This window comes from Helianthus annuus, chromosome 1 (assembly GCF_002127325.2).
Source record: "Helianthus annuus cultivar XRQ/B chromosome 1, HanXRQr2.0-SUNRISE, whole genome shotgun sequence".
NCBI classification, from domain to species: domain Eukaryota; kingdom Viridiplantae; phylum Streptophyta; class Magnoliopsida; order Asterales; family Asteraceae; genus Helianthus; species Helianthus annuus.
Genome location: NC_035433.2, coordinates 134,645,665 through 134,660,576, shown reverse-complemented (window position 1 = coordinate 134,660,576; position 14,912 = coordinate 134,645,665). Strand labels below are relative to the sequence as shown.

The 14,912-nt window shown below is 43.7% G+C and overlaps 1 protein-coding gene across 1 annotated transcript; it reads left to right on the top strand.

Annotated features, from left to right (window-relative positions):
* Positions 1-2,791: 2,791 nt before the first annotated feature.
* Positions 2,792-4,051, top strand: LOC110931906. The gene is made up of 3 exons (XM_022175279.2): positions 2,792-3,051; positions 3,118-3,617; positions 3,977-4,051. The coding sequence occupies exons 1-3, from the start codon at positions 2,874-2,876 to the stop codon at positions 4,049-4,051; spliced, it is 753 nt and encodes a 250-aa protein (XP_022030971.1). The 5' UTR covers positions 2,792-2,873.
* The last annotated feature ends 10,861 nt before the right edge of the window (positions 4,052-14,912 follow it).

Below are 14,912 nucleotides of genomic sequence, written 5' to 3'. Positions count from 1 at the left end.
GAAGAATTCGTTATTTGAGTTTTTTGCCAGCCAGTTTACGGAACCGATGCCGGTCCGGCCAGTTTTGTCTTGTCCGAACTTAGCGTCCATTTCAGATGAGGAGTCTTCGAGTTTGGAATGCCCATTTACTCTGGAGGAAATTAAAGCGGCTGTATGGGATTGTGATGGGGATCGGGCTCCGGGTCCAGATGGCTTCAACTTTAAGTTCATCAAAAGGTGTTGGTCAGGCTTTCGTGAGGATTTATTGAAGTTGTTCAATAAATTCTATGAAGATGGTTCCCTTAATCAGTGTTGTTCCTCATCCTTTATCGCCTTGATTCCAAAAATTAAAGATCCGGTGGGGCCGTCCGATTTTCGACCTATTAGTTTAATTGGGGTTATTAATAAAGTCATTTCTAAGGTCCTGGTCAATCGACTGAAAAAAGTGGTGGGGGGTTTGATTTCAGAAGAGCAGTCTGCTTTCCTGGCCGGTAGGAATATTATGGATGGTCCTATGGTCCTCAATGAAGTTTTCAGTTGGTTAAAGAAGTCTAGACGGCGTGGGATGTTCTTTAAAGTGGATATTAGTAAGGCGTACGACTCAGTGAATTGGAAGTTTCTTGACTCGATCATGTCTCAAATGAATTTTCCGAGAAGGTGGCGAGCATGGGTGATGGCTACGTTATATTCAGCTAAGGCCTCGGTTCTAGTGAATGGTTCACCGACGAGGGAATTTCTATGTTCCCGGGGGCTCCGGCAAGGGGATCCTCTGTCTCCTTTTTTGTTTGTAATCGTTATGGAGGCCCTATCAAAAATTATGGAAAAAGCGGTTTCACTTGGGCTATTTAATGGGTTAAAAGTCACCAATGATGGTCCTATCTTATCACACTTATTATACGCGGATGATGCAATGTTCGTGGGGGAATGGTCGGTTTCGAGTATTAATAATCTCAAGCGTATGTTGAGATGCTTCTACCTAGTCTCTGGATTGAAAGTAAACTTGGCCAAATGTAGCATCTTTGGTGTGGGAGTGAATGAAGAAGATGTCCAAAATATGGCCCAATTACTGAATTGTAAACAAGGTACGTTTCCGTTCAAACATCTTGGTTTAATGGTTGGCGCGAACATGAACTTAGCTCGGAACTGGAAGCCGGTGATCGAACTTTTCAGAAATAGGCTATCAATATGGAAAGCTAAAACGCTGTCATATGGAGGGAGAATAACCTTGATAAAATCAGTGTTAAACGCGTTACCGACTTATTACCTATCTCTGTTTAAAGCCCCAGTAAAAGTCCTAGATGTTTTGGATAAAATTAGAAGAGTTTTCTTTTGGGGCGGTTCAGAAGAGAAAGCCAAGATGAACTGGGTGGCGTGGGAAAAAACAATTGCTCCTATCGAATTTGGGGGTTTGGGATTTGGTTCACTTAGAGACGCTAACCTTGCGATGTTGGCAAAATGGTGGTGGCGTTTTAAAACAGAGAAAAAAAGTTTGTGGCGACGGGTTGTATGGTCAATTCACCACAATTCAAGGGCATGGAAGGACATTCCAGTCAAGGTGTCAGTTGCGGGTCCTTGGAAAAATATGTATAGTATTTGGCAGCCGTTGCTATCGGCTAATATTGACCTCAAATCTGCGTTCTCGGCAGTTGTTGGCGACGGAAAAAATACTTGCTTTTGGTTGGATAGTTGGGCTGAGTCGACTCCGTTTTACCTAATGTTCCCTGAATTATTCCATGAAGAAACCGTCAAGGACTGTTTGGTACAAGACCGATGGGCCGATGGTACCTCTGGGCCTGTTTTTAACTGGGCCTGGGCTCGTCCGGTTCTAGACTCCATTGCTGCGTCCCAACTGCAGTTGTTACAGCAGGTATTAAGTGTCCGGGTTGGGTCAGTGGGGGCAGATCGCTGGATTTGGAAGCATGACGGCAGTGGGGTGTTTAATGTTGCAAGTGTTAAAAGCATTCTTAGTTCCGTTAACCGGACAAGGCCTTCTAATGTTTTTGAATGGAACAACTGGGTCCCGAAAAAGGTCAGCATTGTTGCCTGGCGGGCAGAAATGGAACGGTTGCCAACGAGATGTGCTTTGGCTGTTCGGAACGTCCCGGTCTCGAGCCAAATGTGTGTGATTTGTGGTGACTATGCTGAATCTAGTGATCATATTTTTGTCTCGTGCTCTTTTGCTCAGATGATTTGGCAAATTTTGGCGAACTGGTGCGGGATTCCTCCTATCTATGCGTTTGGTATAAAGGATTTGCTTTCGTTGCACTCTTCAAGTTCGGGTTCGAGGAGGAAGCGGAAAGTCATTCATGCTGTTATTCTTGTAGCTTTTTGGAGTATATGGAAGTCAAGGAATGATGCCGTATTCCGACAGGAGGTACCAAATGTTTCGAAGTCTATGGAGGAAATCAAATCGTTGGCGTTCCTATGGGTGAAGAATCGTTCAAAAGTGGGGGCTTTATCTTGGGAGGATTGGTGTCGGTTCAAACTAGATGCTATGATTTGATGTAAAGTTTTTGGTTTGTTTTGTTTGGTGATAAACGTTGTATTTTGGTTTGTAGCATCTTGCTACTATTAATAAAATTTTCTGTCGGCCGTTCAAAAAAAAAAGACTGGAAGGTATGGGGGCCGGCTTGGCCCGGCGCCGGACCCCCACACCGCCCCCCTGGCCCGGCTTCCGTCACAAACGGCCACCCACCGCCGGGTGTGCCGCTCCACCTTTCAAAAAAATAGCCGTTCAACGGCTCTTTTTATTAAAAAAAATATATATATATTTCATTTTTTTCTATAAATTCACCCACTTTCAATATTATTTCCCCACTTTCAACCCAAAACCCTCTCACTTTTATACCAATTTCTCCCTACTTTTATAAAAAAAAAATATCTTTTTACCCACAATGGCTTCTAATCCTTGGTGGCCCTCGTCTTCGGATGACGAAGAGGAGATGTTTTTCGCAAACGCTGTACTACGGGCGGGACAGATTTTAATCGAAGAGGAAGAGGAAGAGGAAGAGGAAGAATTCTCGTCTGAAAATGTTATTACCAGACGAATACGCATTAACAGAGACCGCCAAGGTTTTCATTACAAAATTTCATTGTCCTTATTTTTTTTAACTCGTACTTATATATTATATACGACAGGAGCGCACGACAAATTGGTGAACGATTATTTTTCGGATGAGCCACTTTACAACGCCGACATTTTTAGACGCAGGTTCCGAATGAGTCGCCGCTTATTCACAAGGATTGCCAATGATTTGGCGGGGCTAGACCCGTTTTTCACGCAACGTCCTGATGCTCGAAATTATGAAGGGTTTACAACGTTACAAAAGTGTACTGCGGCCATTCGACAACTGGCGTACGGGACAGTGGCCGACGCTTTGGACGAATACTTACAGATGTCAGCAAGAACTACGCGGGAATGTTTGTATCGGTTTTGCCATAATGTGGTGAAACTGTATAGCAAAAAATATTTGCGGAAACCAAACGCGTATGATGTTCAACAGTTGTACCAAGCTCATGAAGCAAGGCACGGGTTTCCGGGAATGCTTGGTAGCATTGATTGTATGCATTGGGGGTGGCATAATTGCCCGACTGCGTGGCGCGGCCAATATACGCGAGGTGATCACGGATATCCAACCGTAATTTTTTATTTTTTAGGTTATGTAATTTTTATTTATGTTATGTAATGGATTTTATTATCTTCCTTTTAGTAGTATTTTTATTTAAATGTTGAATACTTTTTATAAAAAAAAAAGTTAAATAAATAAAAGTTAAACAATTAAAATGAATTAAACAATAAAAAATATGTGGTGGGGCCCCATCCTCCATCCCCCTCCATCTTCAATTTGGCTCATCCCATGCTAGCCGCATATGTGGCGCCTACGTGGAGGCTCATCCCCATGGGGATGAGCCAAACCATACCTTCTAGTCTAACTATACATGATGAATACTAGAGCTGTTCAAATAACTAAAAGCTTGCTAAAAGATTCGCAAATAGCTTGCTAAAAGATCCGCAAACAGCTCGCTAAAAATCGAGGTGGTTATAAACGAGTTGGTTCGGCTTGGCTTGTAAAAAATCAAAGTTATTAAAGCTTGACACTTGCTTGGTTCGACTTGTTACAACTTAAGAAGTAACCAAATACTTATGGTAGAAAAAAAAAATATTCCTCAATTTCCAAAACTTGTAACTTTTTTTCATTGATCATAGTCTACACTAACCATATCAAGTAGTTCTATATGATGCCAAACATATCTATATAAGCTTTTCAAAGCCCAAAGCCAAACATGTATAATCCAATCAAATTGAGGAGATTGCACTTGTGACAATTATATGCAAATCCATTGCAATGCTCTTCGCAAAGACCACACTTGAAACCGAGAGTTACCTTTGGTAAGAGAATAAGGGTATCTTGTTCATAATATCGTGATCCGTAAAGGCTTGGAGAAGGAACTTGCATTGATCATTTACGCACTTGTAAAACGACATGGCCATGATTTGTGTGTCACATCCATTGCATAAATCTTCAAACTTTGTAACATTATTGCATCGTGAATCAACAAATATCAGTGGATGTTCATGGCTATTATGAGTTATGCTCAACTCATAATTACTTTCTTTGGATAAAAGGTTTGTGAATATGTTGTAAGTTAGATCGGGGAGCGGGAAATCGAGAACATGAAACAAGTCTTTGTATTCTTTTTACTTTTCATATGTTAAACCAACACCCGAAGAACCATTCAATGCTTGGTTATTACATAGCTGGAGCGGCTCAAAATTAAAAAAAAAAAAAAAAAATTGAATAGTTGGGGAAAAAAGAGATTTAGATTCAAAATGTAACGTACTTTCCAAATTTATTTTCACTGAACTTCCTTTACATTTTAACATTGGATTACCTTTCAAAAAAAAAAAAAAAAAAATTTAACATTGGATAATATACTCTCACATGTTCATGCAATGAAAATATGTAAAACTAGAATTACGACCCGCCGCAATGCGGCGGGGATTCTTTAGTTATAACTAAGTCGATTTAGGACGCACACGTTATGTTGAACCTGTCAAACAGGAAAAAATAGACGATGTAAAAACGTTCACCCACACACGTACGTTGCGTCGTGTTAACTCGCAAAATTTAGACCGAAACATGAAAACGCTAAACCAAAGACGCACGTTGTGATGTTTTAAGTCACAAAATTTAGAACGAAGCATAAAGTGAAAAATTTGCGGAAAATAAAAACTATAAAGGACCAAAGTTGAAAGTAAAAAAAGTTGTGAGTATAGATTGCAAAAGATAAAAGGTTTAATGTTAAAACTAAAAAACAAATAGTTTTGGATTAAAAGTAATTTATGGATAATTTTTGGATGAAAAGAAAAAAAAATCATTTTTTTTTAAAAACCTTCAATGCCAAAGTTACAACAACCATATGCATAACTATTTTTTCTTTGAAAAACCACCAAAGTGAAGATTACAACACATAAGTAAAAAAGAATCAAAGTGATTAAATCGCAAAAGATGAAAACTTTTGAATTAGAAGTAAAAGAACCAAATTAATCAAAGGGGTTAAATTACCAAAGATTAAAACTTTAAAGTTAAATTGTCAAAGATTAAAACTTTAGGGTTAAAAAGGAAAGAAATATTAAAATTTTTTAACTTAAATTGTCAAAGATTAAAATTGTAGGGTAAATTGTCAAAGATTAAAACTTTAGGGTTAAAAAGGAAACAAAGATTAGAAGTTTAAACTTAATTTGTCAAACGTTAAAACTTTAAGGTTAAAAAGGAAAATTTCTATTTTTTTTAAAGAATCCCAAAGCCAATTGTACAAGTATGATATGCACAAATAGGTTGCTTATTAATAAGGTTATAATAACCACACCTAATAAAACACGCATTTTCTATATTTATCACTTAATTAAGGTCACAAGGACAAATCTAAATGTACTCCTTAGTTTATCAGATACCTCATCTTGAATTTTTAAATTATTGATCAACGTGCTAGCTGTCGGATACCCAAATCCCTGATGGCGTTCAAAGGGTCTTCGCTGATGTTGGAATATCCCAGCCTTCGTTGCTACGAAAGAATAAACCGTTAGCCTCGTCACGGAGGGCCCCGGGAGGGGGATCCGTGACCAAGCTCCGGCGTGAGGATAAGTAAACTTGCCGGAGAAAATGAGAAGCTTATTCCAATGAGTATGATCACCGGAATATTTCTCTATGGTGTGAATCTAATTAATGTGTGTGTATTGAATGTGGGGAATATTGGTCAGAATAAATGAGAGAGTAATTAGCGATGATACCTTGAGTCTGCCCCTTGATTGTTCTCTTCCTTTCCTTATATATTTGAGAGACCTTATCTCACATGTGGGATATTAACAAGATGGTCCAACGGGTTCTGTTGGTCTTCGGGGTGCTCAGACACGTGTCTGACCCCTAACGGTAAGATCTCACTCTCATTTAATGTTTTCGGCGAAGAAGTACAATGCCAGCCATATATCCTCTTCACGTCATGCATTAAATGCTGTCTGCCTTCTCTGATTTCCTTCTTCCCGCCCATTTTTACATGAGGGAAACCTTAGTGGGCAAGGTAATACTGCTTTGGGCTTCATCTGTTGGGCCCGCATGGTAGCAGCCCAAGTCTGGTAAATGGAGCAATCCATTGGCCCGTCGTCAAGTCATCTTTAGTTACTGGGTCTGAGACCCAAGGCTCATGATCCGGGGCTGAGTCACAACTGTTCAAGAGAAGTAATTTTCTTAGGTTGAACATGTGGGCCCGTTTTCGGCTAATCATTACTCGCCCTTCTTTTTCCGAGGCCCACCAGTCTACCGAATATTAATGGCGGAGTTTAATCCCCTTAATACACGTGCATCCTTTTTAAATTTTGAAGGGATGGTGATGTGACGGTTTTCCTCTTGTCAGTTACCTCTTCAAATACCCCCGTTTCTCTTTACATTTTTTCTTAACTTCCACTGAATCCTTCTTCTTCTTTCTTTCCCCCACACTTTTCCAATCATTGTTCCTTTGTCTACTATGAGTCGCACAGGCCGTTCTGTGACTCGATCAGTCTTGACGGCGAAGGATTTGAAGTCCTTCGTTGAGACCTACAAGATTCCCGAGCGTTTCTCTCCTACTTTTCCAGGTCCTGATGAACCGGTTGTGTGCACACCAGATAGGATTGTTCTCTATACTTTGGCATTTTCCTCATGTGGAGTTCGGTACCCCCTTTCTCCCTTTAAGATAGCTTTATTGCGTCACTTTGGAGTTCATTTATCCCAATTGCACCCTCTAGGGTTTATGAGGGTGGTACATTTTGAGTTATCTTGCGTGGCTGTCTCCGGAGAACCGTCTGTTCTCCTGTTCTGCATGTTTTATAAACTGATTTCTGACGGGGATTGGTTCACCTTCGCCAAACCGAAAGATAGTGTGTCTCGGCCTTGTTATACCTTCATGCCGACTTCCACTTACCCTAAAGAATGGAAGAATAGGTTTATCTTTGTTTCTGCTGCCATGATACCAGAGTCCCTACCGTTGAGGGATGCCGAGTCTGCTATTGAAGACAATATTCCCATTTTGTCTGCCGACGGAATCGTCCAATGGAAGCGCATGTACGAGAATCCGACAAGAGCTTTTACCTTTTCCGAAGGGATCCTGGCTATGGGAGGTCTGAGCCCTTCCTCCTCGGTTCGTCCTAAGGCCTTTTTTGGCAAGAAAGGTACTCTTGTGTCCCTGACTTGTTGTATTTGTTTTTTTGTTTTTTAGGGCTTGTGTAGTCATCTTTAGCATTTCCTTTGTGCAGAGTTGACTCTGTGGAGGTTGCTTCAGGGGGATTCCCGAGATGTGAAGTTTGTGGTTGGTGATGAGATTGAACTGGGTTTGAACCGGGGTGTTGAGATGTAGGTGACAGGAAGGTCTGTTCGGGCCGGGGGCTCTTCTACTGTGGAAGGAGATGAGGGGGCTTCTTCTGAGGGAGGAGAGAGCTCCCCAAATCTCTTCAAATTAAGCATTCTGGTCATGAAGATGAGGAGGACCTAGAGAGCCGTTTGGCTCGTAAGCGAAAAGTTGCTAGTCCAAAACAAGCCCTGGCCCCGCGTGATATCCGGCTGAGGCTCCGGAGTGCTAGTGGACAGAAGGCCCCTCTTTCAACAAAAGTTGTTTCCGAACTTCCCCCTATTGGGGTTAAGGGTTCTTTGTCCAAGCACCTGCGGTCCTCCAGCTTTGTGAGTGAACCCTTGTTGGTGAGTTTATCTTTTTACCTGTTGCCTTACATTCGCTTTGTTTTTGTGGGGTTTCTGATGTTCTTTCTTTGTCTGAGTAGGGAAGTTCTCATGTTCCAATAGAGATCCCTACTGGCCCTTCCTCTTCTCGTGTTCGAGACAAAACTCCCGAAGTAAGCATTGCTCGTATTGCCTCAGCTTTTGAGGTTTTTCCTCACCATGCTACTGGGACCAGCAAGCCTTCTCACTTTGAGGATTTCACCTTCCGGTCTACTCTGGCCCCTTGGTTTGTTGACGCCCTTCCTGCCCCATATGTCCCTAAGTGGAAAATTACTCAATCCTCCGTGGTGGGTAACCCTGAAACTGCCCGGGACTTCTTAACTCATGTTATTCATCCCTCTTATAAATTTATGAATTCTGCTTTGAGGGATGATCTCTTTGATGATCAGTACAACATGTCGCTTTGCGAAGGGTTTTTCAGGAGTGTTGGCATGTTACAGCGAGTTAATGATCTGAGGAGGGAGAACGAAGGGCTTAGCTAGGGAGAAGCATTGGGTGATTACTGAAGGCTTTGGAGCCTTTCTCACTGCCGTCTCTCAATCGGAGGAGTTTAAAAGTAGTCTTGAGCAGGTTTATAGGGCGTATCGGGATGTTGGATATCAGTCAGGCCTGAAGGATGGGTACCTTTACTCTGCTCAGGGCCTGGATAGGAAGGAAACTCCGCTTTATAATTCCAAGGCCAAGAAGCGGCTGTCTAAGCTGGACAAGGAGTTTGGGGTAAGACCCCAGCCCTTCTTGAGAAGATCCTGGAACATCCCGTGATATCCATCGATGAACTGAAAGCCCTGCTCGCTCCTGTTGGTCCCTCGTCTCCGAAGTCTTTGTCTGGCGGTGACTCCCAGTAATTTCTGAACATTAACCTACTTCGATATGGTTGTAATCTAAACAATTATGCACTCTAGTATACCTTTGACTTTTTTGATGTTTGGGTGGGGAGCCTTCGTGTAGGGGCTCTCCTGGTACTTAATTGCATGACTGCTAGTTATCTTTTGACTGTATCTTGTCAGATTTGCTCTTCTTGTGGTTGTTACTCCCCCTCTTTTTTACAGGTGTTCTTACCCGGGGCTTGTTGGAGATCCTTGGCTATTCGTGGCGTTCTTGGGAAAAATTCATTATTTTGTTTACTAGGTTTTCTAGCTTGTTTGTTTGTATATCGGTTTCTTTTTTAGGGTTAGTCAGATTTCCTGTCATTTTCTTCTATGTTTGCCTTGCAGTTTATACATAGAAAGCTTTTCCTTTCCGGTGTGTATGTATTGGCTCTTTTGTAGTTTCTTTACAAAGGTGTTTTGTTTTCTCCCTTTTTTTATGGTTTGTTTTGTAAACCAAGATCGTCTGTCCGAGGACAATCTTTGGACAAGTTTATAATGTTAGATTATGTTTTCTTTGGTCTGTTTGTCCATTTTCTTTGGGTTAGCTAGACCCTATTTTGCCCCACAGCCGGGCGTTTGGTATGTTTGGTATACCTTGTACACGTGTGTTTGTTTGTTGCTAGGTTTATAGCTTTTCTTGGGCACGTCTGCCTTGATATAATACCTGTCATTTTGCCAAAAGGGGGACAAGCGAGTTTTTCGTTCGTCATTCATTTCTTGGGGATCAAGTCCTCCGGTACAAGTTTTTACAAAAGATTTTTCTTGGGGTAAGCCCCTGATTAGTAGTTAATCATTACAAAAGTGGCTCACTGGCCGCTTTTCCTAAAAGACTTTCTTGTGGCTCATATGTGGTACTTCCTTAGCTGCATGAGGTTCCATGTTCTTGGGACCTCTTGGCCTTGAAGCGTCTCCAACTTGCAACTTCCTTTGCCGTTTGCCTACGTAACCCGGTAAGGTTCTTCCCAGTTGGGCCCTAGCTTTCCAGTGTTCTCCTATAGGCTGGTCTCGTTTGCTCTTAAGACCAAATCCCCCGGGACGAGGTTAAGCTTTTTCATTTTGGGATTGTAATAGCTTTCAAGCTGTTTTTTGTACTTAGCCTCCCTGACTGCTGCCACTTCCCTTCTCTCTTCAAGCAAATTCAGGTTCATTCGGAGGTCTTATTCGTTTTCAGCCTCCCTAAGCTTCATTCTGGTAGTTGGGGACCCTATTTCAGCCGGGATGACAGCCTCCGTCCCGTAAGTTAAGCTGAAGGGAGTCTCTCCGTTGCAGTCCTTCGGGGTGGTCCTGTATGCCCATAGCAGAAATGGTAATTCCTCCAGCCATCCTTTTTGTTTCCTTCCGATTCTCCCTTTCATTCCTTTGATAACGCTTTGATTTGCTCTTTCCACTAGTTCGTTGCTTTGGGCATTGGTGACGGAGGTAAACACTTGGTGTATGTGCATCTGCTCGCACCATGGCCTGAAGGGTTTTCCAGCAAATTAAACACCATTGTCACTCACTAGTTCTTTTGGGACCCCGTATCTGCAAATGATGTTATCTAGTACAAATCGTCTCATCTGCACCCTGGTTATTTTTGGCAAGGGTTTTGCCTCTATCCACTTGGTAAAATAATCGATAGCAACCACCACGTGCTTAACCCCTCCCGGGCTCTCTGGGAACGGCCCGATTATGTCGATGGCCAATTTCTGGAAGGGCCAAGATGTTGATACTGGTATCATAGGGTGTTTATGGCGATGTGTCATGGGTGCATGGACCTGGCAGTTATCGCATCTCTTGATCTCCTCTGATGCCGTCTCATACATCCTAGGCCAATAGAATCCCGCATTCATCGCGTTCACCACTAATGTCCTGGGCCCGGGGTGCATTCCACAAATCCCCTCATGTATTTCCTTGATCACATACTTGGCCTCTTCATTATCGACGCACTTCAGGGATGGGCCCAGGTATGACCTTCGGTAAAGTTCTCCATCAATCAACTCATACTGTAAAGCTTTGACCCTTACCTTCCTGGCTGCCCAGTCCCCCTCGGGTAATATTCCGTCTCTGAGGAATTTTACGATTGGTGTCATCCAGGTTTCTTGTGCATTTTCGATCGCAGCCACTTCTTCTATGCCGAGAGAAGGGGAGGTCAGGACTTCCACTTTGACTTCTCTTACTAGGTGGTCAAATGCCATGGAGGCCAGCTTGCTGAGGGCATCAGATTTCCTGTTTCTCCCGTGGGGGATATATTCTAGCTTAAAGGTCTTGAAAGCCTTGGCTGTTTCTTTTACCTTAGCCACGTATTGAGCCATTGTGCTGTCTTTAGCCTCGTATTCCCCCTGGTACTGCTTGCCATTAGTTGCGAGTCCGTACTAGCCTCCACATGTCTTGCTTTCACCTTTTTGGCTAGCCTCATCCCTGCTAAAAGGGCCTCATACTCTGCGGCGTTGTTGGTATTCTCGAAGTCTAGCCTAATGGCGTAGGTCAGCTCAACTCCCTCGGGGCTGATCAGTGTTATGCCCGCTCCGCTTCCTTCCTCGCTAGAGGCCCCATCAGTGAACAGCTTCTATACTGCCTTGTCCTCTTACTCTTTCTCTTCCCTCTACAGGGCTTCCCATTTTAACGGCTCTTTTTCCTCATCCTCAGGGACCTCTGCCAAGAAGTCGGCCAGTATTTGTCCCTTCACGGCAGTTTTGGCCTTGAATTCCAAGGATTGTTCTCCTAATTCGACTGCCCACTTAGCCAGCCGACCTGACAACTCCGGCCTCCTTAGCACTTTTTGGAGGGGTTGATCTGTCATTAAGGTGATCTTGTGCCCTTGGAAGTACCTTCTGAGTCTTCGAGATGCGAAGACGAGAGCCAAAGCTAACTTCTCCAGGGGCATATAGCGTTCCTCAGGACCCTTGAGGGTTCTGCTGATGAAGTATATTGGTATTTGCCTTCCTTCCCGTTCCACCATCATAACCGCACTTATGGTTGTTTCCGAAGCAGACAAGTATAAAAGCAGATCTTCCCTGGGTACTGGGGTAGCTAAGGTGGGGAACTTACAGATGTAATCTTTCATTTCTTTAAAAGCGGTTTCCGCCCCAGGGGTCCATTTAAACCTGTCCGTTTGAAGACAGACCTGCAGCACCTTCATGAAGGGAAGAGTCATGTCGGCTACCTTTGATAAGAAGCGGTTCAAGGCGATTAATCTTCCATTCAGCTGTTAGATGTCCTTTAGGGACCTAGGGGACCTCATTTCGGCTACAACTTGAGTTTTTTTCCGGATTAGCTTTGATCCCGCCTTTAGAAACCACTACTCCTAGGAACTTTCCTTCTTCTACCTCGAAGCAGCACTTCCCAGGGTTCAGCTTCATATTCACATCCTGCATAGTTCGGATGGTCTCGGCTATATCGTCTATCATGGCAATCTCGGTCAGGCTTTTTATGACGATGTCGTCGACATATACTTCCAAGTTCCGTCCTCGCTGCTCTCTGAAAAGGGTGTTCATGAACCTTTGGTAGGTGGCCCCCGCATTTTTCAGCCCGAAGGGCATTTTGGTGTAGCAAAATGTTCCCTCGTCTGTGATGAAGGCGGTTTTTTCTCCGTTCTCCATTGACATCTGAATTTGATGGTATCCTTTGTAAGCATCCAAGAAGCACTTTAGGGGGTACTGAGATAAGGAGTCCACTTGGACATCTATCTCTGGGAGGGGATAGTAGTCCTTGGGATATGCTTTGTTCAGATCTTGAAAATCAATGCACATCCTCCACCCCCCGTCCTTCTTTTTGACCATAACTGGGTTAGCAACCCAGGATGGATATTTTACTTTTTTACTATTCCGGCTCTTAGCAGCTTCCTGGTTTCTTCACAAGCAGCCCTCCTCTTACTGGTACCCATGCTTCGTTTCTTTTGTTTGACTAGTCTTGCCCAGGTGTATGTGTTGAGTCGATGTTCGGTCAAACTCCTTGGGATTCCTGTCATATCTTTGTGCTGAAATGCAAACACATCTATATTGAAGAGAAGTAGCTCCTTGAGGGCACTTTTGCATTTGTCATTCAGGTGGCTTCCCACCTTAACCGTCTGATCCGGGAACCTGTCACAAAGGACCCACTCTTCAACTCCATCTTTTTGGGGTTTCTCGGATATTTCTCCCTCGGATACAGAAGAAACTACTTCGTATGCAGATTTTACCCAAGCCAAGCCCTTTGGCGTTTGGAACACTAGAGCTCCATGTGGGGTTGATGCCTGTGCTTGCAGATCTCCAATCCCGGGTCTTCCTAGGATTGCATTGTACTTTGAGGGTGCCCGGACCACTGTGAATGTTAAATTTATAGTTCGGACTCGATCCCTACCCCAACTGTAAATGGGAGTCTGATCTTTCTCATGGGGTGTGACACACTGCTGTTGAAACCTACGAGGGGAATAGAGTCTTCTTCGAGCCGATCTCTCACATCCCTGTCAAACCTTAGGAAGCAATGTTCCTAGATTACCTCTACTCCGTTTCCCTCGTCCACATGTATTCTGGCTATTTTGTGCCCCGTGATTATAGCTTAAATATTGAGGGGAAGCCGCTGTATCTTGTTCTCCTCCAAGTATGGCATCAAGATGGGAGCCTTCATGTGGTTTGGGGAGCCCAGGATCCTGGCCTTTACACTCCTGGTGGTATCAAATTCATCCCTTCTTCCAATCATGTCTACACCTGCCTTCCCAGGCTCCCTCACATATTTCCCCTTGCGGTCCCCTCCCCCTTCCTTGATTTCTTTAACCAAGTGAGCCAGTTTACCCGTCTTTACTGCGGCCTCTATTTCCCTTTTTAGATACATGCAATCATCGGTTTTACAACTAAATCCCTTATGAAAGTCACAGTATTCATTGGGTTGTGCCTTTGGCCCGGGTTTTATGGGTGGTGGTCTTGGGAAGAAATTCTTCACCCTCTCAGTGGCCAGTATTTCACTTGGGGTTTTGGTGAGAGGGGTGAAGCTGTCTGAGTAAGGGAATGGGCCTCTTCCCCGAGGCCTATATGGGGAATATGAGGGCCTTGTTCTATCATGCAACATTCAATCAAGAGCTGGTTTTCGTGAATATGGTGTACCTTTTTCGGGAGGTTTTAGAGCTGGGTTGGCCCTTCGGGGAGGGGTATCCATCTCTTTAGCTTTGCTGACTGTGTCTTTGCCCCTGACGAAGGACCTGACCCTGTCCATGAGGTTGTCGAATGAGTGTGGGAACTCTTCCCCTAGTTTTTCACACAGCTGTGCATGCTTCAGCCCGTTAATGAAGCGACTGATCTTCATAACCTCCGGGACATCCTTGATATTCATGCTCTCCTTGACAAACCTCCCCATGTATTGATCTATCCGTTCGTTGTCCCTCTGCCTTATGTGCATGATTTCGTTTGGGTTCTTGACCACTTTTCTTTGCTGGCCAAAGTTCCTCAGAAAATTTTCACTTAACTCTTCATAGTTGTCAATCCCTCCAGGGGGAAGGCTGTCAAACCAGAGCCTGGCTCCCTCCGTCAGGGTCTGCACAAACATGTGGCACCAAACTGGCATGGGCCACCGTCCCAGCTGCCTTGCACCTTTGAAAGCATGGAGATGGTCCTCAGGGTCTCTTGTCCCGTCGTACATGTCGAAGTTTGGAGGCAGCTTCGTCTTAGGGGGCATGGGTGCTTCAGCGATCCTCCTAGTGAACTTTGAGATCTCAGCCAAGTACCTAGGGAGGTAAGGTTGATCCAGATTATCATCGCTCTGATTTCCCTTCTCTTTTTCTTTTCCTTTTACTTTCTGTTTCTTCCCTGTAATGAGATCTTCTCTCTCCTCCGAGGACATCTGCCTT